The sequence below is a fragment of the Leucopleurus acutus genome, assembly GCF_964270905.1.
Source record: "Leucopleurus acutus genome assembly, chromosome: 11".
Classification (NCBI taxonomy): domain Eukaryota; kingdom Metazoa; phylum Chordata; class Mammalia; order Artiodactyla; family Delphinidae; genus Leucopleurus; species Leucopleurus acutus.
The window spans coordinates 25,233,580-25,260,450 of NC_139152.1; the positions used below are offsets into that span (position 1 = coordinate 25,233,580).

The 26,871-nt window shown below is 41.7% G+C and overlaps 1 protein-coding gene and 1 long non-coding RNA gene across 4 annotated transcripts in view; one reads left to right on the forward strand and one right to left on the reverse strand.

Annotated features, from left to right (window-relative positions):
* The window catches only part of TMTC1 (transmembrane O-mannosyltransferase targeting cadherins 1), a gene marked incomplete at its 5' end in the record, with an annotated part of 259,484 nt that extends 244,870 nt beyond the window's left edge, over window positions 1-14,614 (reverse strand). For 2 of the 3 annotated variants that reach the window (XM_082851097.1, XM_082851096.1), the window contains one exon: window positions 14,298-14,599. In XM_082851097.1, coding sequence (XP_082707223.1) covers window positions 14,298-14,599 — 302 coding nt within the window. Of the gene's footprint in view, window positions 1-14,297 lie in introns of all 3 variants that reach the window. The other variant, XM_082851098.1, reaches the window with a different exon arrangement.
* The window catches only part of LOC309969347, a 697,850-nt gene that overhangs the window by 56,538 nt on the left and 614,441 nt on the right, over window positions 1-26,871 (forward strand). The window lies entirely within an intron of this gene.

Genomic DNA, 26,871 nt, shown 5'->3' on the forward strand with positions numbered 1-26,871 from the left:
TGGTAAACATAAGTGTTTCTCTGAGTTCTGTGAGCCATTACAGCAAATTATCAAAGCTGAGGAGGGGATTCTGGGAACCCCCAACTTGTAGCCAGGTCAGACATAAATGGGGGTAACCTGGGGACCCAGTACTTGCGACTGGTGTCTGAAGTGGGGCAATCGTGTAGAACCAAGCCCTTACCTGGGCGGATCTGATGCTAACTCCAGGTAGGGAGTGTCAGGACTGAATCGAATTCTAGGACACCCAGCAGGTGTCGGAGAATTGCTTGGTGTGGGAGCAAACTCCCACAAGAAGTCTTGTGAGTGTCAGTAGAGGAAGAGATGGAAATGGCCCTGTCAATCTAAAAGATGCACCTCACTGTGTTAATTACAAAAACAGCGATACAGAGAAGGAAAGACACCTAACAAACCAAAGCCCTTATGGATTTGACTATTCCCACACATATTATACTTTAGATCATAACTCTGGATTACAAATAATAGCACTGTTTCTAAAAAGAAAACAAAAGACCTATTATTTTTCTAATTTATTTGTTATTCAACCATTTGGAAAGTAAAAAGCATCACTGAAGACGACCGACCGTATCACTATATTACCACACTTTTATGAGGTACTTAACATACATTCCTTTCCCCTTCCAAAATGATACAAAATAGTAGGCATGAGTCACCTTTGTGTCCATATGTATCATATCTGAAAATATGCAGATGTTATCCATATAGATTATATCTGGAAATTGGTTAGGACAGAGTGCCTGGTGTTTTAAGTGAATTCAAGTAGATGCCAAAATATTTTTTTTTGATTGCTGAATGGGGAACCACTGCAGTGATGAGGTAGCAGTGTGAAAGCTTCTCACATGGTACCTGACACTAGTGAATCTAAGCTTTGAGAAATCACCAAAAATCTAGAATTAGGAGAGTTTTCTAAATGTCTAAAAGATGGAGAAAGAACTCTCCAAATTATACACAAGTGAGCTTAAGATGAAATGATGACAAAATTTTCGAACTTATTCTATTTGTGAGCACTGGAAAAAGAATCTGATTCTGGGCGCCAACAGGCGTTCAAAAAAAGGGAGTTAACTGACTAATTCACATGTTAATAGGAGACGGGATGTGATAGATGCATCACATCTTTATTTTAACAAAGACATTTATCAGAATCTCTCAGGATCTCCTTGCATACAAGATAGAATAAGACAGGTCTGAGCACACACAAAGAGTGGTGAATAATAAATCAATGTCTCCTCGGATGGAGACCTCCAGGGTACGTCACAGGGTTCTGATAATATCTCTGAGCTGTTCAATATTTTTACCAAAATCTTGAATGAATCTATAGTATATGCTAACCAAGCCTACAGAAGGCCTGTATCTGGGAAGGAGAGTTAGTTACTGTACTGGGAGACTGAGTTTCACAAAGAATTTAAATGCTTGAAGTTGTTACTTAATTCTAACAGGATTCGACAGAATATGGGTAAGAGTAAAGACCCATATTTGGACATAAAAGAGAACAAGATATTCGCAATCCAGATTAAAACTCTACACATGGTATGTCCAAGGGCTGTTAGTCTATCCTAAGCTCCGAGTTACTGTGTCCTGGTTACCGAAACAGACCAAACTACCAATAGACAGTCAGGGAACCGCCTAAGTCAATAGTTTTCATTTCAATTCACTCCAACAGATATTTATTGAGCAACTGCTAGATGCCAGGTATAACGTGGAGCCCAGAGATACAAAGAGAAGACACAGCATTGGCTACTGAAGAGTTAACAGCATAGCAGGTGAAAGAGAGGAGAAACAGAGAAAGATGATTAAAAGTGAGAGAATTCTAGCAGTAGGAGAACCTACCAGGTACAGAGATAAGGAAGAGGGAGGCATTCTCTGTGCAAGTGGGAAAGGGAACGTGGGTGGTATCCAGTGTGGGGCAGCAGCCCCTCAGGGTACTACTTCAACGCCAGAGCACCTTCACAGGACAGCTCCAGGATGCTGGGGGAAGGGTCTCTAAGTGATGTCTCAGGGAGATAGGTTTGAGGAAATGGGGGACACTCAGCCTGGAGAAAGGTGGCAGACAGAAATGTTACCAAGTTCTCCAGGGGAAAGGCTCTCTGACATATTCACGGCTACATCCCCAGTGTCTAGCACAGTGCTTGGTGCATGCTCGTCACACAATAGAACAGGTGATTTCATATAAAAACTTCCAGCTTCTCTTCAAATATTAGAAGACCTGGCAACTCTGGGCCTCCGTGGCTGCGTGGACATACCTGGGTGCCCACTTAGGTGGTTCAAATACTCGCAGTTTGCCACGGGGCCTGCTAACTAACTACTGAGAGGCAGACTTCAGCTCAGAGAAAGATGTAAGATCTAAAACTAGAATCGGTGTTTGGGATAACCAGAAATGTCCACACAGAGATGCGATAACAGCCTACCTTAAACACCACCTAGAGAGGACAGTCTCTCAGGTTCCACGTCACCCTGAACGTACTTCCATCATAGAATTTAATCAGTTTTTTAAAACTCTTTTACTACACTCCTCAAATGTTATGAGCATTTTCATACATTTTTAGAAATTGATTTTTTGTCACTGTATCCATCTCACTTAGCACACAGTAGATTCTAAGTGAAGGTTTACTGGACGAACAAATAAACTTACATGAAGTGGGAAGTTGGAAAAGATCATCTTTCTCTTTCTATTCAAAGAATCTCTAACTTTATTTGATTTAGCCTTCCTTTCTCATATAAAGGTAGGCCAAGCAATAGGAAGTAAAACAACGTTTTTTTCTAAAATAATCTTAATAGTCATGCCTACTGGCTGAAAGCCTTCCAGATTTTGGCAAACAGAACGTAAAGAGCCCCGTCTCTGTCTGAAATCCTCGGCCTCTTTGTAAAAGTGCCCAGAAAGGGGGGGGGGGGCATACTGAGCTCACAGCAATCGGAAGGCACCTGTTCCCAGGAAAGGTCACAGGGTCACACAGTTTGGCATCAAGCAGCCACAGGAGGAGGGGTAGGAGAGGAGAAGAAAGTCATTGGTTGTCCCTCATCCAGCAACGCACACCTCACAGCCTAGAGCTCTAGGTAAAGCCCATTACTCTCTTTTAGTTTTCTTCTTTGAAAAATACCTCTGGTTTAGGAAAAAAATAAAAACAGCCTGTATCTCTGCAAGAGACTTCTACTAGGGAATATACTAGGGTATATATCAAGGGGACCCCAACTCTATTTCAGTCAAACAGCCGTACGTCATGAACTGGCAGGGGTCTGGAAACTGCGTGAGAGGTCGTGATGTTCCATCGCCGTGACTCGTGTCTAGTTCTGGGCCCTGAACCTGCAATTTTCCTGGTATATAGATCAAGTAACATTTAAGAGGGCCGCCTGACTACTTCATGCCACCACCAATGATCCCTGTGGGTCAAAACATTCTGATTATCACCGCATCCTCATGCCTGTCATAGCAAATGCTCTCACCTAGTCTTTGGCAGCTAAGCTCTGTCACTTGGCCTCTGGAACTCCAGGATCCCATCACCCCCAGTGGAGTCGGAAAACCCACCTCAATGGCAGCATCTCCCACATCACACTCGGCCTACAGAAAAGGGCCAACACAGAGCTTCCCAACCTTGCAGGCACTCCCTCACTAATGTATTTCTCAATGTCTCAATGAAGGGAGAAGCACCTGGCCCTCTCAGGGAATGCAGTAGAGGGTGGGAGTGAGGTGTGTGCAGACGAGGTGATAAATGCACCCCAACATTCCTATCTCAATGAGCTTCTGGAGTCCTTTCTCTGCCGTGCCTTTCTCAACCTCATTAAACATAGACTTCCACTGAGTCCCAGTGCTTCCCTGGATTCTCAGTCACCAGTGTGCTAGTTGCAACTGCTGATTCCCTAATCCCATCCCAAGATTATTTGAAGCCAGTAGATCTGAGATGGGGCCCAGAGGTCTGCCCTAAGCAACCCAGTGATTCAAGACAAGTGATACTCAGAACAACAATACCCAGGTCTCAAAGCTTAAGGTAAGGCTGCATATGGTTGCCATGCTTGCCGGAAAATATCCAGTTTTCTCAGCAACAACACAACATACATTCTTTTCCAGTAAGACTATAAACCTGGGAAAAGAAAAAATTAAATGTACCCCTCATCTTCTGTTTTTGGTGTCTCAAATGATGGGTTCTCCAACACCTTCCGGGTGACTTTCCACAGCCCGGTTCTAGTTCTCCCGTCTTCCTATATCCCCGTTCATTTTTCTTCTTCTTACCTCCTGCCTTCATTACAGCTCTCATACTTCTAAATGCTTTCCACAGTCTTAGATCCTTCAGCCAATAAACAACGACATCTGGTTCTTCTCGTTTTTCCTCTAAGGAGAATCCCTTAGGCCCTTAATCATTTTAGTTGCTCTTCTTTTGCATTCCCTCCAGGACCAGGAATAAATCAGCAAATCGTCATCACTTCATGCATATAAAGAACCAAAGGATGCGGTTCCAAGGCACCAATGTAAACAAAAGTGCAGCAGGGAGATGGTGCCCTGAGGCCAAAGCAAAACTCATCCTCACCTGGCTGAGGAAGCTGTAGGGAGGGGTCGTTACAGTCTCTGTTGTCACATAGTACTCAGAGTAGCTACTGCATCAAAGAAAGGGTGAGGAAACTGAGGGCAGGAAGATCAGTGACCACAGAAGGAAGCAAGTCCCAGAAGAAAAATCTTCCAGAAGTGAGGCAGTAAATAACAAAAATGAACAGATCAACACCAAATATAATATAGTTAGTTATACCTATAACTGAGCTGTCAATTTTTAGCAAATGTTTTTTTCTTTCAAAGGTATATATGTTTGGGGCTTCCCTGGTGGCGCAGTGGTTGAGAGTCCGCCTGCCGATGCAGGGGACACGGGTTCTTGCCCCGGTCCGGGAAGATCCCACATGCCGCAGAGCGGCTGGGCCCGTGAGCCATGGCCTCTGAGCCTGCACGTCAGGAGCCTGTGCTCCGCAGCGGGAGAGGCCATGGCGGTGAGAGGCCCGCATACCACACACACACACACAAAAAATACCCTCATGATACAGAAATATATTCCTCTCATTTTCTATCCTTCCTACACCACCAGACAGACTGTAGCCTAAAGGCTATCTTACATCTAAAGCATATCCTAACAGGCAAGGATGCTAACCTCCTCGTCTTGGGGTTTCTAAGATAAACTTAGTTTGGCATGAAATTTTCAGAGGACTTTTTTTATTCATTTTTCTCTATAAAATCTTTATTGCCTCCAATCACATTTTTCCTTAACTACATCCATCACTGAACATCCTAGACAATCTAGTCAAACATCCTAAACAGTCTTCACTTGTCTCCTATCACAGACTTAGAAAACAGAATTATGTCTTGTAGCAACAGACGATCTCAAAATGAATTCCCATAGAGGTCAAATCAAACCATTTCTTTTAGGTTTTGGGCACAGCGGTTAGAGCTGATTTTCATGGTTGGCATATCATTTGTGACTAGAAGATGCAAACTGATGCAAAAAAACTCTCAAGATCTAAACATTAAAATGTTGCAAATCCTTACAGCTGCACATATTAAGATATTCTATTTTTTAACTCTGACATTTTAAACCAGCCACTTTCACTCATCTGGTTTATATTACCATCAGAGCCTTCAAAAAAATAAAACTTTATAGCGAACTATTAGAATACTATGATTCAACAGCCTAAACCTGGAAAGAGAATTGAGGTCATTTAATTTGCCTTCGCTTCCCCATCATTAACATGGAAAAACCGCTGGTCCTTTCTTGTTGAAGGAAGCTTCTCCTTGCTTCTTGATATGGAATGGCACCGCTAACAATCCAGCAGGAGCTTCTCCTCAAGAGAAAGGGGGGTGGAAAGGAAATAAAATTTTAAAAGCTAAGCACCTTTTATATCAATCAGGACCATTTTTCAAGGTGGGCGTTATGGGCATTAGGAGGTTTGATTCTGTGTCAATTCAGTGTCTACAAAGTGACTTAATGTGCTTCACCTGATTCCACAGTGAAAAACATGTCATGGCCAGTGAAGGATAAAGAAGAAAAATAAAAAAGGTTACTGCTGCAGATTAAGTTTTCACAGATGTTTTGATTCTGCTCTACAACAGTCCAAAAATATTCCTGTGTGCCCTTGGAAATGAGATTATGAAAAGACTGAACAGAAGATTTGACTAGAGACAGAAATTCATTAGAATTCTAAATTCACTTCAAGCAACACAAAGAAATTATTATTTGTATCAGTTAAAGTTTGACCAGAGAAGCAGATCAGGAATGACACAGCAGCAGGAATTTGCTGCAGAGTTTTGACCTTCCACAATCATGGGAACTCCTTACATAGCCTATGCAAGGCTGCTGCTCCTGTGTCTATAACAAGTGGAACGCCAGCAGGGCAGGCATTCGAGAAGGAAGGATGGACTTGAAGTAGGGGAAAGGAAGGAGGGACTGGAACCCACAAAGATTAACTAGAATACACTTCTGTTTCTTGCAGCCTCCTAGGCTCCAACTTTAACTACGGGAGTGGCTTGCAAACAGGCCAGCAGTCTCCACAGTGCTGCACACATACCTGCACTATGATTCCAAGTAGCTAAAGGAGATCTGGAGAATTCCGGAGGAGCTGCAGAATTAGCTGCTGTTGCACACCAGAGCAGGTTACTCAGCAAGCCTGGGGCAACCAGCATGAGCTGCGACACACCAACCCTACACACACCTTCTGAGTGGGGACATGGCTGAAACACAACAGGACCCTATGTGGCCTTCCCAGGACAGACCCCACCCCGCCCCAACCCCATGTCCTCTGCCCACCTTTTGTCTGTAGAAAATCTTTAGTCAAAGAAAAAATTTAATCAGAGAAGTGAGAAAATGAAGAAGCAAAGGAAAACAGTCAAACAAGACTAAATAGTTTAGTCATTAAGCAAAGTCAAGGACTTTTAGTTCCCCCTCAAGGGCTATAGATAATATCCTGAGCCATATCTTTTGAGCTGTTTTGTAAATATTGAAACCCCCATCAGGTGGAAGAAGTTAACTACATGATGACCAGACTGTAGCCATCACATAAACTGCCACAATTCCAAGAACTGGCCTCAAAGAAATGGGCACAAACCAACCCTGGAACTGACCCTGCGTTTAAAACAATCAAGATGATGCTGATCAGACCACCACCGCATGACCAAGTTCAAGATGACTGTCAGAGCTGATTGTGCTGTTCCTGTACAGGGCCCCCTCCCTCCACTTATACATCCCTGAAACACCCCTTTAAAAGCTCCTGTCCGCTGATTGTCAGTGGGGAGTTGGACTTTGGACATGGGTCCACCTTCTCCCCCAGTTGTCGCCTCCGAAATAAGCAAACTTTCTTTTCCACCAACCTTTCCTCTCAAGTACTGGCTTTCCAGCGGTGAGCAGTGGGACTGCACTGTCGGGAACATGGCCACTTTGAGACAGGCTGGAACCTGAGACCCTTTGCTGCAGTGCTGCAATGCTTGCACCTGGAGAAACCTCTCCTTGAGCAACAAAATACAAAGAAACTATATGGGACTAAAAATAACTGCTCGCATGCCCAGCTGGGGCAAATTCTGGATAAAACATTCAAAGAGACCAAAAACCCAACTGCCACTTTTGAAGGGCCCTGAGCACAAGCAGGATGCTGCGCACGCCCCCTGCACCGGACACCACCTAATGGGTGGGCAAACCACCTAAGTCACCCCTCTGGCCTGACCCCTGGACACACTCCTACCCTCACCCCATGTAAGGAACAAGCTGGCCCCCCTCCGGAAGCGAGAACAGGCAAGGGAACCTGTTGCTTGTTCTCACTGCCCCCTGCTTCAGCAGGGGCCCCGGTAAAGCCTTGCCTGAATTTGTCTGGCCTCAGTTCAATTTCTATTGATTAAGGAGGCCAAGAATCCTCGTCGGTAACCACTTCACCTTCACTTTCCAAACCTCGAAGAAATTTCTCCTGTCCAGCCCTTGCCCTGTACAACACAGGAAAGGAATTTCTAAGTTGCAGTTCCAGTTAGCTAAATTGATATGATACAAATCACTGCACCTTCATAAGCTGCCTTCATTTTCCATTGTGCCCTGCCCTCCAAACTGGTAAAAGGAGACATTCTAATAATCCATTTCCTCACTTCAACTGCTGCCCATTTCTTATGTGAGAAAAACTGTGAATAGTCTCTTTCTACACAAGTAAGTACCTTTACAATAACAAGCATTACAGGGACTTCCCCGGTGGTCCAGTGGCTAAGACTCCACCTCAGGGGGCAAAGGTTTGATCCCTGGTCAGGGAACTAAGATCCCCAGTACGGATCTCTGGTGCAGCCAAAAAATTAAAAAGAAGAAAAAAAAAGCATTACACATCTTTATAAATAAATAAATAAATTTTTATTGTTTATTCTTAAGGGAATTTCTAGCCGTTAGTATGTGTGACATTCATTCACTAAATCAAAGATAATACTTTTAATAAAAAAAATCAGTTTGAGTTTTGCACAGGGAAAAACCCTGTTAAGAAGCTCAAAAGACTACCTACAGAGTAGAAGGAAATATTTACCAACCACATATCTGACAAAGGATTTATATCTAATATGTATAAAGAAACCGCAAAACTCGACATTTAGAAAAAGATCCATTTAGAAAATCAACAAAAAATATGAAGAGAAAGTTTAACAAAGAGGACATACAGAAGGCAAATAGACACATGAAAAAAAAATTTAACACCATCAGCCATTAGGGAAATGCTAATTAAAGCCACAACTTCACACCTACCAGAATGGCTACAATAAAAAACAGTGACAATACCAAATCTGGTGAGGAAGCAGAGAAACATACACTGCTGATAGGATGGATGGAAAACAGTTTATCAGTTTCTTAAAAAACTAAACATGCAACTACCATATGACCCAGCAATTGTACTCCTGAATATGTATCCCAGAGACAACTACTTATGTTCACATAAAAACCTGTAAATGAATGTTTGTAGTGGCACTATTTGTAATAGCTAAAACCTGGAAACAACCCAGAAGTCCTTTAACAGATGAATAACTAAACACACTGTGATACACATGCATTCAATGGAATATTACTGAGCAATAAAATGGAATGAACTACTGATACATGCAACAATCTGAATAAACTCCAGAGAATTATTCCGAGTGCAAAAAAGTCTCAAAGTTTACACCCTGTATGGTTCTAAATGGAACATTCTTGAAATGACAAAATTACATAGAGATGGAGTACATATTAGTAGCTGTTATCAATTAGGTGTCTATAGCTATGATAGGAAAACATGAAAGCTCTTTGTGATAGAACTGTTCTATATCTTGACTGTGATGGTAGGCTCACATGATAAAACTGCATAGACTAAATATACATTCAACAAAAAGAAAAAGAATATATGTAAAACTGATGAAACCTGAATAAAAACTGTGGATTGTATCTATGTCAACCCCCTGGTTGTGACTGTGTACTATAGTTATGCAAGATGTTACCACCAGGGAATATGGATAAAGGATATGACGGATTTCTATATTATTACTTACAGTTGCATGGGAATGTACAATTATCTCAAAATTCAACGTGTTTTTTAAAAAATGGGTTTGCAAAGCCAGATAAAGACACTACAAGAAAAGAAAAGTATAGGCCAATTTCCCTGATGAACACAGATGCAAAAATCCACAACAAAATACTAGCAAACCAAATTCAACGACACATTAAAAAAATCATACACCATGATCAAGTGGCTTTTATCACTGGGGTGCCAAGATGGCTCAACACACGCAAGTCAGTTAATGTGATACACTACATTAACAAAGTGAACAATAAAGATCACATGATCATCGTAAATAGATGCAGAAAAAAACATCTGATGAAATTCAACACACTTTAATGGTAAAAAACTCTCAACAAACTAGGTTTATAGGAAATTTACCTCAACATAATAAAGAACATTTATGAATAGGCCACAGCTAACATCATACTCAACAGTGAAAAACTGAAAATTTTCCTCCTAAGATCAGGAACAAGGCATGAATGCCCACGCTTGTCATTTCTATTCAGCATAGAACTGGAAGTCCTAGGTAGAGCAATTAGGCAAGGAAAATAAATAAAAGATATCTAAATCAGAAAGGAGGAAGTAGAATTATCACTGTTTACAGATGACATGATCTTATATGTAGAAACCCTAAAGATGCCACCAAAAATCTATCAGAACTAATACACAAATTCAGTAAAGTTGCAGAATACAAAAATCAGCGTACAAACATCAGCCATATTTCTATACACTAAGAATGAACTATCCAAAATTAAGAAAACAATCTCCTTTACTATAGCATCAAAAAGAATCAAATACTTAGGAATAAACTTAACCAAAGAGATGAAAAACGTATACACTTACAACTACAAATCACTGATGAGAGAAATTAAAGACACAAATAAATGGAAAGACATCCGATGTTCATGAATGGGAAGACTTAATATTGTTAAAATGTCCATATCACCCAAAGCCATCTACAGATTCAATGTAATCCCTAACAAAATCCCAAGGCATTTTTTACAGAAAAAGAAAAAAATCATAAATTTCATACTGACCACAAAAGAACCTGAATAGATCAAGAAGAACAAAGCTAAAGGTACCACACTTCCTGACTACAAAATATATTCCAATGTTACAGTAATTAAAACAGTACAGTACTGGCATAAAAACAGACATATAGACCAATGGAAAAGAATAGAGAAATTAACCCACATATATGTGGTCAAATGATCTTTAACAAGGGTTCCAAGAATACACAATGGGGAAAGTACAGTGTTTTCAATAAATGGTATTGGGAAAACTGGTTATCCACATGCAAAAGAATGAAACTAGACCCTTATCTTACAACGTACACAAAAATCAACCCAAAAATGTATCAAAAATTTATATGTAAGACCTGAAACTGTAAAACTTCTAGAAGAAAAACACAGGGGAAAAACTTCATGATGTTAGGTTTGGCAGTGGTTTCTTAGATGTGATAACAAAAGTACAAACAATAAAAGCAAAATTAGACAAGTGGGACTACATCAAACCATAAAGTCTTTGCACAGCAAAGGAAACAAATCAACAGAGTGAAAAGGTAACCTACAGAAGAGGAGAAAATATGTGCAAACCAAATATCTGATATGTTGTTAATATCTAAAATACATAAGGAATTCCTACAACTTAAAGCAGAAGAAATTAAATAACCTGATTTTAAAATGGGCAAAGAACTTGAATAGACATTTTTCCAAAGAAGACATACAAATGGCCAATAGGTACTTGGAAAGATGCTTACATCACTAATCATCAAAATCTAATCATGCAAATCATGCACTAATCATGCAAATCAAAACCACAATGAGTTATCACCTCACTCCTGTTAGGTTGGCTTTTATGAAAATAAAAAAGGTAAGCATTGGCAAGGATGTGAAGAATTTGCAACCCTTGTACACTATTGGCTAGAAAGTAAAACGGTGCAGCCACCATGGAAAACAGGATAGAGTTTTCTCAAAAAATTAAAAATACAATTACCATATGATTCAGCAATCCTACTTCTGGGTATATATCCAAAAGAATTGAAATCGGGATCTTGAAGAGATAGATGCACTCCCGTGTTCACTGCATTATTCACAATAACCAAGATATAAAAACAACCTAAGTGTCTATCGTTAGATGAATGGATAAAGAAAAGTGATATATATACACGATGTAATATTATTCAGCCTTAAAAAGGAGGAAATCCTGCAATGTGCAACAACATGGAAGAACTTGGAGAGCATTATGCTACGTGAAATAAGCCAGTCGCAGAAGTCCACTTATGTGAGGTACCTAAAGTAGTCAAACTCATAGAAATAGATAGTAAAATGGTGGTTGCCAAGGGCAGGATGAGAGGAGAGGGGCACCAAGAGTTACTGTTCAACAGGTGTATAGTTTCAATTATACTAGAGGAATAAGTGCTACAGAGCGGCTGTACAACATTATAGCTGACAATACTGTATTGTGCACTTAAATATTTAAGATGGCAGATCTCGTTAGGTGTTCTTACAACAAAATTAATCATTAATTAATTGAATGGTTTTCAATTCTCAAAATTTCTGCTCAAACAAGCTTAAGATACAGTTAAGATAGTTTGAATATATTTCAAAGGCCACTTTGTGTTTTCACCAATTACCTAAAATAAAAATCATTAAAGTCATGATCTATGTAAAGTTCCTAGGCCAATGCTTGGTTCACACTGAATAGTTAATAAATGTGATTTTCTGTCCTTCCTTACAACAATCTTCAGAGTTGTGTGGGCCTAACATCGTTAACGTCGTCCCTTATACATGCCCAGCCTCACGCTATTGCGCTGGAAGATGCAGTTTCACCTCAGGTGACTGTGATGAGAAAGCCTCCACGTCTTATTCAAATCAATGCCTGTGAGTACAGAAAGGTTAGTTAAATTTCTCTTTCTGAAGAGGCACTATTACTTTCCAGTTAGTGCACCCTAGAATTGTAACTCAATCTTCTCAAAAAAAAAGGTATATCTTACACAGCCAGTAAGACACACTCTGCAAAGAGCAATGCATCTTAGCAACCAGGCTGCTTTTTATAACCAGTGAGCATCATAAATGAAGAGGTGCCCCCTGCCCCCTCAATTCTCCTTCTCCTGTGCCCCTGTTCTGCACAACGCCTGCTTTCCTCTTCATCAACGGCCTTGCCTCACTGTCTACTCCTTTCCTCCCCTTCTCTCTCTTCTGTCCCTGCCACCTCTTGCATGAATTAAAAAAAAAATTTTTTTTTAGAAAGTCAAGAAGTGAAGACACTCTTCCCCACCCTCCACCAAGTGGGCACAGGCATTTGACCCTGATCTTTGTACACGGGAAAAGCTCAGAGGAGGGACCTAGATGGTCTCCGTGGCTGTTAAAAGCCCAGCACACCTCATGCTGTGAGCTACCACACCTTAAACTAATCAACAAACCTCTCTGTAATAAATGAAAAAGCAGGTCAATTTAGAAGTTATACACATATCGTGCCATCTAAGAATGTGCCATTTTAAGAAACATTTAGGGAAAAAACGGACTGAGCAACTTAGTAGCTGAGATTATCTTTCAGCTGAAAAACAAAACCGCTTTCCAAAAGGATAAATGTTTATAAAATACTCTCTTCAGAGTCAAATGTGCTATTTCCTCACCCGCCTTAAAACATTCAACTTTCAGTTGAATTAAGTACAATCGCTCTGGTTTCCTTTTCTAAGTTATCAGCCACCTGTCAAGAGACCTCGGCCTCCCGGCCTGGGCAGGCTTTTCAAGCTGTTTACCCTGTCTCGAATGACCAGTACCACAAAGACGGGTTCATATTACACCCGTTGGAAAATGCTTAAAACGCTGATGTTACTGAACCAATATTATTTCAACAGTTCTGTCCGGCACATTTTAAGCTTAAATGCTGAGCCAAATTATAAGGAGCTGAGTCAAGCTCATGACGCGCGAGCCAGCACTCCCCTGGCATCAGCCTTTCTCCCCTTCCACCTGAAGCTAGCCGTCTTTTAAATTCAAGAAAATACTCCAGCCCGCAAAACCCTGGCGTTCTCCCGATTCCCTTTGCACCTTATTCACACTTGAAATGCTGAATCATGACTCCGAGATTGTAAAAGAAACACTACTTCAACTGGGACGCCAGGACCCCCAGAGGATCCCACGCTTTCCTGCCTTCCTTTGCACCTTTTAAAGTCTAAATCTGGAGCCCTTCCCGAAGATCGGCGAGGCTCCAGGAGCAGCCAAGTCTGCAGGTCGGGAGAGCGCCTCTGCCCGCTGTGCTGCTCCTCCCCAAACCCACGCAAGCCCTGGCAGCTCACGACTCCCAAGGAGCTGACACACTCCCCGTCTGCACAGCTCACCAGCAGCCGCCGAGAAACCCCCAACTTCGAAGCTTCACCACCACAGCCACCCGCCCGGAGCTCGTCGGGCCCGCGTTGGTCTCATTTGGCCACAGTACCACGGGGGTGAGCTGTGCGGAGGCGGGTGGGCTCCATCAGACCGCTCCCAGCCCTGGCCCCAGAGACCAGCCCGCCCAGAGCGCAGACTCTCGAGAAACTCAATTCCAAGTCCCGGCCCGCGCCTCCTGAACCGCCCTGGGAGCCCCAAGCAGCCGGGCGGAGGACCACTGAGCAGAGGGGCGTGGGCAGCCTGGAGAGGAGGGAGGCGTGGAGGGGAAGAGGCGGCGAGAAAAGAAACGGCCCCCAAGCCAGTCCCGCAACTTCTCCCAGCCCGGGCTGGGGCTGAGGAGAAACGGCGGCGGCTGCGAGCAAGGGGTGAGGGACTCACTTGAAGGTGAGGACGCAGAGAGGCCGGTAGGACTTGTGGCTGGTGTTCTCGGCCATGCCCTTGCCCCAGAAGTCGTTGGAGAAGATGCCCCAGCGCAGCGGGGCGCCGGGCCGCACGTCGGGGTTGTTGACGATCGCCCACACGTCGTCGTGCACGAACTCGCCCTGCAGGGAGCGGCCGTAGCACAGGCAGCTCGCCCCGACCAGCAGCGCCGCGGCCCCAGGCGCCGAAAGTCTGCAGCCCCGCCGCCTGCAGGGCGCGCGGTCCCCGCCGCCGCCTCGGGCAGAGCTTGTCACTACCATCGCGCCGCCGCCGCTGCCCTGGCCTCTCCCGGGCGTCTGGCATCGTCCCCAGCCGGGGACCGGGCGGCGCGCGGCGGCTGCCCGGAGGTGGGCTCGGGCATAGTCGGCGGCAACTGGACCTGCCGCTAGCGCCCCGCGCTCCGCCGCCGCCTGCGCCGCTGAGTTGGCCCAGCTGCAAATAAACAGCAGTCCCCCCGCCTCCCCTGGCCATCGCCACCTCCTCCGTCCCACTGCGCATGCCCCGCTCTCAATCGCCTCCACCCCCCAATCCCGGGACCGGCGCCGCTTTCGCCCCCATGTCCCGCACCCTCCCCCCGCGCCCCGGCTGGTCGCGCGCTCAGCCCGCGGGCGCAGCGGCGCCGGGCGGTGAGAGTCAGCGCTCAGGTGGAGCGGGGTCTCCGCGCGGGGCTACCCGGAGCGGCGGGGAAGGGGCATCCGAGATGCTCTCCGTCTCCCAACATGTACCCCAGCAGGGTCCGGGGAGGGCCTCCTGGTGGGCACCTCCAGGCCCCGGGCCAGGACGGGCTTAGCAGGTGCTCAGCCTGAACCCCCCGCCCGCCCTCAGGGAGGGAGCAGTGGCTGCCGCCGCCCGGGACTTCCCCGGCTTTTCAGCACCCCGGACAACAGCAGGGGCGGCCCGCGGGCCACGCTCTCCCGCCCCGCTTCGCGCTCGCGTCCCGTCGTCCCCTCCGCGGTCTCCTTCCCGGGCTTTCGGTCCCCACCGCCCCGCGACCAGAGGTTGCAGCCTCCGGGGGTGGAAACCGCAGGGAAATGGAGCTTCTGAAGCATCTTTCTGAAAACCGAGCGAGGGTCTCCCTGGCGGGGGCGTCTCCTGCCCGCCCTGCCCTGGTTTGTTCCGAGGAGCCATCGGCTGTTTTCCTTTACCGCCCATTGCTCTGCTCACCCTTATAAAGTCTCAGGTTCGATTTCTGGTTTGGGTTTGGGCTCCGAATTGGCTTCTGAAACATTCCTCCTCGTTTTGTTTTTTACTACGGTTCTTAAAACAATCTGGGAGATGCCAAGCAAATTACTTTTTCTTCCCATCTAAGTGGGTCACTTGGGTCTGATTATTTCCTACGCTGTGAGCGTGTTTGAACTCTTCCTGCTAAGTCAATACGATTTAAAACAAAAACAAAAAACCAAACTGCTTTAAGGCCTCTGGCTTTGGCTTCCCATCTTCCAGTTTTTCTGAACGGTTGTTTTCTTTTTTAAAAAATACTAATTATAATATGTAAATAAGCTAAGTATACCGTTGAGATGAGGATCAGTAGAATTTGTCCAGGTTTGAAAAATCTGTTAACTCTTTGAGGCCTTTGTAAATTTCTATTGCTGTGTGTCATTGAAGTTACCTGGAATCTGATGCATCCAGATAGAGAAACTTAAAATATATACAAAATTCGCCATATTATTATCATCCTTCCAAAATCCTTAAGAGTTTTGATGATCTAAAAAAAAGAAAAGAGAGTAGAAAAAAAGGCAGAAATCACTCTTATACTGACTGAATGTTTTTGTGACTCTTTAGGGCACCAATTTATTTCTTAAAAAATTTAAGATATATCTGAGCAGTTGAAAACTCAATGAAATAAGACGAATATATTCCAAGTCAGGATGTTTTTATCCATTTCACTTTGTTTTTTAGTGACTTAGAAATTAGTGACTGAGAAATGTATTCATCCTTGCATCAAAACTTTTTAACCCTGGGTAGCTTTCATATCCAGACCCTACACACACCTGTGTCAACCATCTCCCCAAAGAACACACTACAGCCTTTCTTCTTCACCTGCCCATTAACTTAATAAAAATATACGAAAGTATATGTTGTGCTACAATATGCTAAGTACTGGGCTGGATGACCAAAGCTGCTCAAATTGTGTACGTGTGTAAGTGTGTGTGTGTAAGATTAATACCATAAAAGTCTAAGAACCTTCTGAGTTAACAGCTGACTAAGACAGTGAATTTGTCCTTGCTGAAATGATAGTAGGTGTAATAAGCCAATGTATCAGTCCTTACCTACAATTAATAGAGGCTTTCTTGAGACAATCTAACTCCCAAAGAGTGCCTCTAATTGTAGATTTTTAAAGAGAGCAGGCCTTTTCTCCCTTAAATCACCCTGTAGGAGGCACAGCTTGCCCACCCTGTTCTGTTCTGAGTTGTTATCTTTTTTAGAAGAAAACACTTATCAGAATTCTCCATGACAATAGAGAGAAATGAAGAAGGACAAAGCTGAACTCCAAAAAGACAAAAAAAGGGAGCAAAGAGGAAGGAAACCTCGAAGTAGGATTCCAGGTTTCTGAGCACAGAGAGTTTCATCAAGATTGGCTGTAGACTGACTGGCATCTCCATTCTATTTAGTTCGGATGATGAATTTGGGATGAATGTACTTTAAAATAATGAGATACCTCAAGTCCTCTCAAGGACAAAGTAATAAGTAACTAATTTTTAAAAGTAAACAGTTCCTACCACATGACCCAGCAATTCCACTACCGGGCATATACCCTGAGAAAAACATCACTCAAAAAGAGTCATGTACCACAATGTTCACTGCAGCACTATTTACAATAGCCAGGACATGGAAGCAACCTAAGTGTCCATCGACAGATGAATGGATAAAGAAGCTGTGGCACATATATACAATGGAATATTACTCAGCCATAAAAAGAAAGGAAATTGAGGTATTTGTAGTGAGGTGGATGGACCTAGAGTCTGTCATACAGAGTGAAGTAAGTCAGAACGAGAAAAACAAATACTAACAAATACTATATATGTATGCTAACACATATATATGGAATCTAAAAAAAAAAAAATGGTTCTGATGAACCTAGGGGCAGGACAGGAATAAAGACACAGACATAGAGAATGGACTTGAGGACACAGGGTCGGGGAAGGGTAAGCTGGGACAAAGTGAGAGAGTAGCATTGACATATATACACTACCAAATGTAAAATAGATAGCTAGTGGGAAGCAGCTTCATAGCACAGGGAGATCAACTTGGTGTTTGTGACCAGCTAGAGGGGTGGGATAGGGAGGGTGGGAGGGAGATGCAAGGGGGAGGGGATATGGGGATATATGTATACATATAGCTAATTCACTTTGTTACAAAGCAGAAACTAACAGCATTGTAAAACAATTATACTCCAGTAAAGATGTTAAAAAAATAATAAAAAAATAAAAGTAAACCATTCCTTTGCAGCCCCATCATTTCCTGATCCAATATGGTTCTGTGTTACAGAAAAATAGTGTAAAAGTATTGATGTCAGAGAGAGAAGGTCTACACTGATATGCCACCTCATTATCCCTCTGCTTAAGGGGTAAAGCACTCACCTTGCCTAACAAAGAGGCCCCAAAGCAAATTAAGTTAATTCTTGTTACTTTGTCTCTGATTATTTTTAAAGGATTTGTAATTAGAACAATACTACCTTCTAAGACACCTTTTGTCCCCTCAGAGCAATTTAAAACATAAATTATTATGAAGGGCTTCTCTGAGGCTCATACAAATTAATGTGGACCATAACTCTGAAAGAAATTGGGACATAACTAAAAATAAATCAAGGGCAAGTAGATAATTTAATAAAACAAATTTCAAATTACTGCCCACTGCAATTTCAGCCCAATACACCCTGTTCAGGTACCGGGATATAAAGAAACTGTTGACTGAAGTAAAAACTCACAATGTGAGAGCTGTGGGTTTTGTTTTGTTTTGTTTTGTTTGCGGTATGCGGGCCTCTCACTGTTGTGGCCGCTCCCGTTGCGGAGCACAGGCTCCGGACGCGCAGGCTCAGCGGTCATGGCTCACGGGCCCAGCTGCTCCACGGCATGTGGGATCTTCCCGGACCAGGGCACGAACCCGTGTGCCCTGCATCGACAGGCGGACTCTCAACCACTGCACCACCAGGGAAGCCCTGGGTTTTAGTTTTATTTGGGGACTTGCTGAGGACTATAGCCTCTCAGATAGTTCTGAGTAATTGCTCGGAAAAGCTGGTGGGGAGGTCTGCATACATGTGATTTTGGCAAAGAAGTATGTGCTGAAGTAAGTCAGACAGAGAAAGACAAATATCATATCATATTGCTTATATGTGGAATCTAAAGAAATGGTACAAATGAACCTATTTACAAAACAGAGGTTGAGATGTAGGAAACAAACTTGTGGTTACCAGGGAAGAAAGGGGCCCGTGGAGGGATAAACTGGGATATTGGGATTGACATATACACACTACTATATGTAGAATATTTAACTAATAAGAACCTACTGAACAGCACAGGGAACTCTATTCAATACTCTGTAATGACCTATATGGGAATTGAATCTAAAAAAGAGCGGATATATGTGTATGTTTAACTGACTTTTCTGTACAGCAGAAGCTAACAAAACATTGTAAATCAATACTATGCTTCAATAACATTAGAAAAAAATAAAAATGAAAAGGCATCAATTAAAAAAAAAAAAGGAGTACGTGCAATCAAGCACAGATCTTTGTAGAAGGTTACTGCTAGTCACAAGAAACAGGTATCTCAGTTAATGTTTTTATTGCTTTTCTAAGTATGGGGAGATGCTAGAATCTTGGTTCACTGAATGTTCTCCTGAAAATATCCAACTTTCTGAGGGCTTGTTCCGCCAGTTTTCCCAGAACACAGAGTGCCTCATCCTGAACTTCACCCTGAATTCCTCTGAAGGTGAATTGTAGGTCAGAGACTATAGTGGCTAACGACTTGATTTTTTTGTAGAACTGGATGGTGGGCAACATTCTTTAGTTGGCAGGACAAATGCAATGTTACAAGACAGAAATTCAGGAAAAGTGCTAATAACATAATTTACATCAAAAAATAAATTCTTGTTTAATTATTTAACTATTACCTGTTCTTGAAGACAATACAGAAAAATAGGGGGGGAAAAAGGAAATTGAAATATACCTACCACTCCACCCCTTGGGCCATGGCAAGATAGGCAACATGCACTCTAAGAAGCTGACCCAGCACCTGGCAGGGCAAATATTGGAGTCTGGGATGCCACGTGAGCTGAGCAATGGCTGCGCCCAGACCTGGGTCCTGACTGGTGGCAGCAGCGGTGGCAGCAGCCTCAGGAGAGAGGAGGGGCTGGCTCCTAGTGAGGGTAAACTGGCTTTCCCTTTCATCCCCAGAGCTTGTCTCTGTGGCATCTGCACAGAATTAAAACGAAAGAATATAAAACATTACCTGTGATCTTGCAATTTCTGGCTCTCAGGCAATAAATGTTGTCAACAAATTACTACAAGACAAAAGCATACACATGTACATTGCAATAAAGCACATGAAGTGCTTACTAGACTTCAGAGTCTACGATCTCTAGTTTTGAAAACTGCCACAACATTGGAAAGCATATATCCACAGTCTTAGAAATGGAAATTAAAATGTAAGATTATTGTACACAACAGAAAAACAATATTTTCATATGAATGAAATTTTAATTGCATACATTTTTAGTTTACATTTTAATTATATACAAATCAAAAAGTCACTTTTAGTTTCTTGTACAACTTCCACAATTTACAGGAAATGTCAGAGGAAACACTAAAATGCCATTGTATAAATTTACATTTAAAATTAAATTCAGACTTACAATAAACTGATTTGTATGAAGAGTTAATTTTTTTAGAAAAATTATTCTATCAGAATCATCAGCTCTAGAAATACTATATTTTGAAATAATTTATCAGAACTTTATCCCATTGTTGTCACAGCCTATAAAATATTCTTAACAGCTCTAGTAATAGTTGGATCAACAGAAAGATGCTTCTCAAAATTAAAGAGTATCCAAAAAAGTCTTGATTCATAGCATTTGCTGAATTTCACAGTGTAAATATTCTAACCACAGTCAATTTCATGCTACCATCACTGAACAGAGATGGGAAGAGATGCATGACATTCTATAGAATTTTCACCATATAGATACAGTAGATGTAGATGGGATGAAGAGTATATTAACAGTAAAATAATTAGAAAGTGATGAGTTTTGAACATTTATTATCTTTGTGTTTAATTTATATAAGTGTATATAACTAAACTTTTTATAATGGCTGTGTTTAACAACCAGCTTACAAAATTCTTAAATATTTAACAATCAGTTTTTGTGAACTAGTGTGAACTGACTCTGGCACACTTTCAGATAAAATAAGATTGGCCACTATTGGTATTATTATTTTAAATTTCAGTGATAAGTATGGGCAAGGGCAGGGAGGTCATTTATACTTGTGTAGTGAGGAATTAACCTTACCTAAAGAGGTCTGGCCTTTACCTTGGGCTACTAGGAGATAATTTTTAGGCCCCTGGAATATCCTGCCTGTCAGGAGGGTCTTTGCTGGGGGCTTTGGGCACCAGACAGCCAAACAATGCAGTTTATGATGGGAGCTTGGGTCACGGAGTATCAGTTCTGACCTCGAAGATATTAGCCTGACCTCTGGGAGGGGCTGATGCCCATAGGTCAGCCATACAGGCAGTATGTGATGAGCCCCAATAAAAACTCTAGGTACCAAAGGCTTGAGTGAGCTTCCCTGGTTGGCAGTCGATGTGCATATTGTCACACATTAATGCCAGGAGTGTGACGTGTCCTGGCTTCATGGAGAGAAGACAACAGGAACTCCATTTGGTGTTTCTCCTGGACTCTGTCCTGTTCGCTTCTTTCTTGGCTTATTTCTATCTGCATCCTTTCCCTGTAATAATCCAGAACTGTTGAGTATAACAGTTTTCAGTGAGTTCTGTGAATCCTCTCGCAAATGATTGAAATTGGGGGTGGTTTTGGGAACCCCCCAAACTTGCAATTGGTATCAGAAGTGAGGGCATTCCTGTGAAGACTGGCCCAAATGCCCCTTAATACTATTTTTCTACTTTAAAATGTTTTCTTTAATGCAAACTTTTTTCTTTTAAAAATCGTAATAGCTGTCAGCCAAGAAGACTGGAAGAAGCAATAGGCACCCCCAAAGCTGTAATGTTAAACTCTCTTTTTTCCCCCCACTTAAAATCTTTAAAGGCTATAAGAATAAATCAAGACAAAACAAAAAGAAGGAAGGAGGGAGGGAAGGAAGGAAGGAAGAGAAGGAGATGAATGAATAAAGAAACCCATAAAAACCTAGATCCACTGCATAAATGCTGCTGGGGGATTAAGTTCAGGAACTCACGTGTGATTGTCAGTTTGTAGGGGATGAGGCTCAAAATTAACGACTATTTTCAAAAAAGGAGAACAAATAACGTGAAGATCTGAATGTTGCCTGGTCTATATGAAATATTTATTAGTCATCAATATTAAGTATTTTATGTTCTATGTAGTACAGTAACATTTTGTTTTAAAGTGTTTAATGCATAACATTTATTTTTATTTTTTTAAATTGTAGAATTATTTTGCTAAGAAATTCCCTGCCTCACAGACGGTGCTGAGGTCCACTCCCCACTCCTCTCTTTAGAGGGTCTGGGCACAGCCAAAATTAATAGTCTCAGGGCACAAGGGACTTGATAAAATACCTGCAAAAGCCAATGACTTGCATCCTATATTATTAAAGAAGTTGGAGAAACTACCAAGCCAATTTTTTTTTTTTTTTTTTGCCAAGCAGGAAAGATTTTGTCTGGAGATAAACAATTTCCCTTGAGAAATAACAATCTCCCATCTTTCCTCGCTGTGCTGCTAAGTCTTATTTCTTGGCCTATTTTTCCACATGTGAATTTATCGAGAGAGATATGAATGAATCTTTTCAGGCCCCACTGCAGCTTACAAAAAAAAATGAAAAATGCCCTTTGGATTTTATTGTTGACCTTGTTTCTATGAATGAGATAACCAGAGGTGGTTGTTGTGGTGGTGGTGGAGTTTTAAGGAATTTTAAGTCTTCTTTGTACCTCTTGGATGAGTGCTGAATACTGTGGCCTGTTCAGTCAGACAGAAGACAAGGTAGGAGATACTTGCTTTGCAATCTATTTCACAAACCCTGTCACTTTCATTTCCCATTTGTTCAGTGATTTCATTCTTTCCCTCTTATGCAGTTGGAGGGATTAGGAGAGTGTTTTATCCATCTGACAAACTTTTTTTAAGAGAATGAGAATTACACCCACCATCTAAGAATCAGAGTGTCGTGGTAATGCTGAATTGCTGACCGATTTGTATTTATGGAAACACCCAAATGCTGTTTTTTTTCTTTCATACGTGGCCCAAAATTCAGATAACAGCTACTGGGAGGTGGTATCACGAGTGACAGTGATGCCAAACCCAGGAAACTTGCCATAAATCCTCCTCCCTTCTATGCTCATGAAAAAATGTGACTAATCAATTGTGAGAGCTTTGCACGTGAACTCCAGACGCAGTCTTAGAATCCTTCTCAAGACAACCCTCCAGACTGCCACTCTGTGGACAGGTTGGCCTGTGAGTTGAAATCCCTCTATTATCCCTGAGCCAGTGAAATATGTCTGCCGGGAGGCATGGAAACTAAAGAAGTAATGCGAAAGCATAAATATAAAAGTTTGGCATTACAAAGCATTTTCATATTTATATACAAAGATGAATATATGAATATGTTTTATAGTATATATAATCTCACACATGAAATGAGTATATGTAATTTTTAGCTTTAGATGTTAAGACTTCTATATGAATAAATGTAGTTCTGCTTAAGTTTTAAGTAGATCTAAGAAGATTATACTTCTTGTATTTTGGGGGGTTTTTTAGGAGACTCCCATAAGAATTTTCACTATTCTGAAAGTAAATTACCAAATAAGTGAAAATTACCACACAAGAATTAAATTGCCATATTAGAGTATTTCTATGAATAAGATGCCTAGAAAATGTGAAAAATCCATGAAAAAATGCTATTTAGAGCCATTTATAAAGGAAGTCAGTAATTTAGGCACAGATAAGTGCCTTAATGGCTAATACAGTTTTAGCTATAATTTATCATCATTAAGTCTAATCCTGAGTTTTATTGTCTGCCCCCAAATTGAAAATTACTCGTTTTTGAATAAAGGAGGGTTCCATTTAATCTGTGTTCCCTAGAAGTCGCAAAGTTTTGATGTTCCAACTACTCACACTTGCTCTTGAACGAATCACTCTATTTTGCTTCGAATGGTTTAAAGTCAGGATGTGCACAGAAAACTGGGCCTTTCTCTGTCTGACCAGTACTGTACACGGTTCCGTCTTCCTAGCCTGTGAAAATGCCTCAGGGGGTGACTGTGAAGATTGAATGAGCTCAGTTAAGAGCTTTGCCAAGTGCCTGACATAGTGACACATAGTAAGTGTGCTCAGTAGAAGTTAGCTATGATGAAAGATTATGATAATGGTGGTGGTGATTTTTCTCTCTCTTTTCTCTCAGTAATATCTTGCTACTTCTATTTTTCTCCATTATGGAAACATAGAAAATCTGCTGTTAAGCAGCTATTCATTCATTTATTCATTCTGAGAATGGGGCTATCAGCCTAACTTGGAGTTAACTCTGGACAACCATAGTCTATCTTGCTCACCATTGCCTCACTGCAGTCATGGGATCAAGATTATGAAACTTCTCAATTCCTGATGCCAGAGAATGCCTCCATCACCAATGAGTCACCCAGCTGTTCTGTTTTTTTGTAATTTGACTGCCAGGATCAAATTGCTTCCCAAGGAAACTTTAATCATTTTTCTTTCCAAAACTTTAATCTTTAACATCACAGGACATAAATTTTTAACAATTACTTCATAGGAATTTTTTTAGATTTCCCCTTGGTTACAAAGAAATCACTAGCAAAACTATTTGGCAATTTTATCACTAATGCGTATCCCTTTCTTTAATCTTCTTAAAACATTTTTTTAAGTCCTTGGAAGCTGAATTTATAGTGAAAATGAACTAGCGAAAAAATAGAAAGGTATTGAAAAGACCTATTTTTCCCAGAATATTTATTTCCTAGATTTTCAAGGAAATCTTTGGTTTCCTTCCTTTAAAGTTGCAGGTCTGGAACTTGCACTCCTTTGCTCTATTTGTTGTAACTCTGAGGTAGGAGACAGTGAACCGATATCCTTGTACTAAGCCTGGAGTAAGTAGGAATGTCATGAGTATAAAAAACCATAGACTTTTCCTCCCTATAGTGGAGCACTAGATCCAAGGATACATAGAAAATAAGACTAAGCAACAACACTTGCCTCATAACAGCAGATTTTTAAGAGTAGAGAAGTGCCAGGAGAAGATAAAGGATGAGCCCAGCACCTGGGGCCCTTTTTGCCCTAGGGATGAGCGAGAGGCAGAGCCCAGCATTGACACCCTCTGGGGACCAAGAAGGAGTTCAGTTTCCACCGAGAATAGGTACAAAGTGACCCCAGCTAGGCATAGGGGTGGGGTCCTGTAGAAGACACCCTAGAAATAAGAGGAACTGGAAGCCCACCACCACTTCTAACTCCAGTCCAGCTTCCAGGGATCTTGATCATCTCAGTAAAGGTGAAAGAAAAATTTTTACTAACAAAACGAGGAAGAGTTTATCACCAGAAGACCAGTATTAAAGGAAACACTAATGGGTGGTCTTCCAGCAGAATGAAAATAATTCCAGATGAAAGTACAGAGACAGAGGAAGAACAAGAATGCAATCTAAATTGTAAATGTGGTACTATGTGATTAAATCTAGTTGAAAATTACCTGCTTACAAATCTATAGAGACGGAGAGTAGATTACCAGTTGCCAGGGGCTGGGGAGCCGGTTAATGGGGAGTGACTGCTAATGAGCACAGGATTTCTTTTTAGAGTCATGAAAATGTTCTAACATTATATTGTGGTGATGCACAATTCTGAGGGTACACTAAAATCCATCGAGTTTTACACTTTAAAATGGTGAATTTTATGGTAGGTAAATTATCTCTCAATGAAACTTTAAAAAAAAAAAAAAAGAAGACAAAACGTATGCCATCAATAGCATGTGAAGTGAGAGGGGTACATGGACTTGAAGTGTTCTGAGATCATTGAATTATCTGGAAAGAGGGTAAATTAGGAATTAGTCATTAGGCTTTACAATTATGTTTTATTCTCATTCTATAGGAGTGTCATGTCATATCACACACACACACACACACACACACACACACATTTTTTTTTTTTTTCGGTACGCGGACCACTCACTGTTGTGGCCTCTCCCGTTGCGGAGCACAGGCTCCGGACGCGCAGGCTCAGCGGCCGTGGCTCACGGGCGCAGCCGCTCCGCGGCATGTGGGATCTTCCCGGACAGGGGCACGAACCCGCGTCCCCTGCATCGGCAGGCAGACTCTCAACCACTGCGCCACCAGGGAAGCCCAACACACACATTTTTTTGAAAAGAATGAGAGGCAACTGAGCCAAAGGGGTTAATGCTAACAAACAGTCTAGTTTTCCAGTCAGTTCCTTCTTAAAGAAGCCCTAACAAAAGAGTGATGTGGATTCCAGGCAGAGTGGAAAGATAAAATTCTCCTGTTTTCTGCCTAAAATGGTAAATGTAAGGTAATGGTAAATGTAAGGTAATGGTAAATGTAAGGTAATGGTAAATGTACCACTGTACAGTATGAATAAACTTAGTAAATAGTAGATACAGATCACCCCAGACAATGAAAAAATAAGTCTTAAATGATACAACTGACTTACAGTAGGAAGGCTAGGACTTTACAAATATTTAACCATTTTTTAAATGTTTTACTGTTGTAAACCATTTTCACTGGCTTTTAATTACCAAAAGCTGGACCAGCACTGTTTTTTTTTGTTTTTTGAATTTCATTTTATTTATTTATTTATTTATACAGCAGGTTCTTATTAGTTATCTATTTTATGCATATTAGTGTATATATGTCAATCCCAATCTCCCAATTCATCCCACCACCACACCCCCACCCCGCTTTCCCCCCTTTGTGTCCATACTTTTGTTCTCTACATCTGTGTCTCTATTTCTGCCTTGCAAACCGGTTCATCTGCACCATTTTTCTAGATTCCACATCTATGCATTAGTATACGTTATGTCTTTCTCTTTTCTGATTACTTCACTCTGTATGACAGTCTCTAGGTCCATCCATGTCTCTACAAATGACCCAATTTCATTCCTTTTTATGGCTCACTAATATTCCATTGTATATATGTACCATGTCTTTATCCATTTGTTTGTTGATGGGCATTTAGGTTGTTTCCATGACCTGGCTATTGTAAATAGTGTTGCAGTGAATCTTGGGGTGCGTGTGTCTTTTTGAATTATGCTTTTCTCTGGGTATATGTCCAGCAGTGGGATTGCTGGGTCATATGGTAATCCCATTTTTATTTTTTCAAGGAACCTCCATACTGTTCTCCA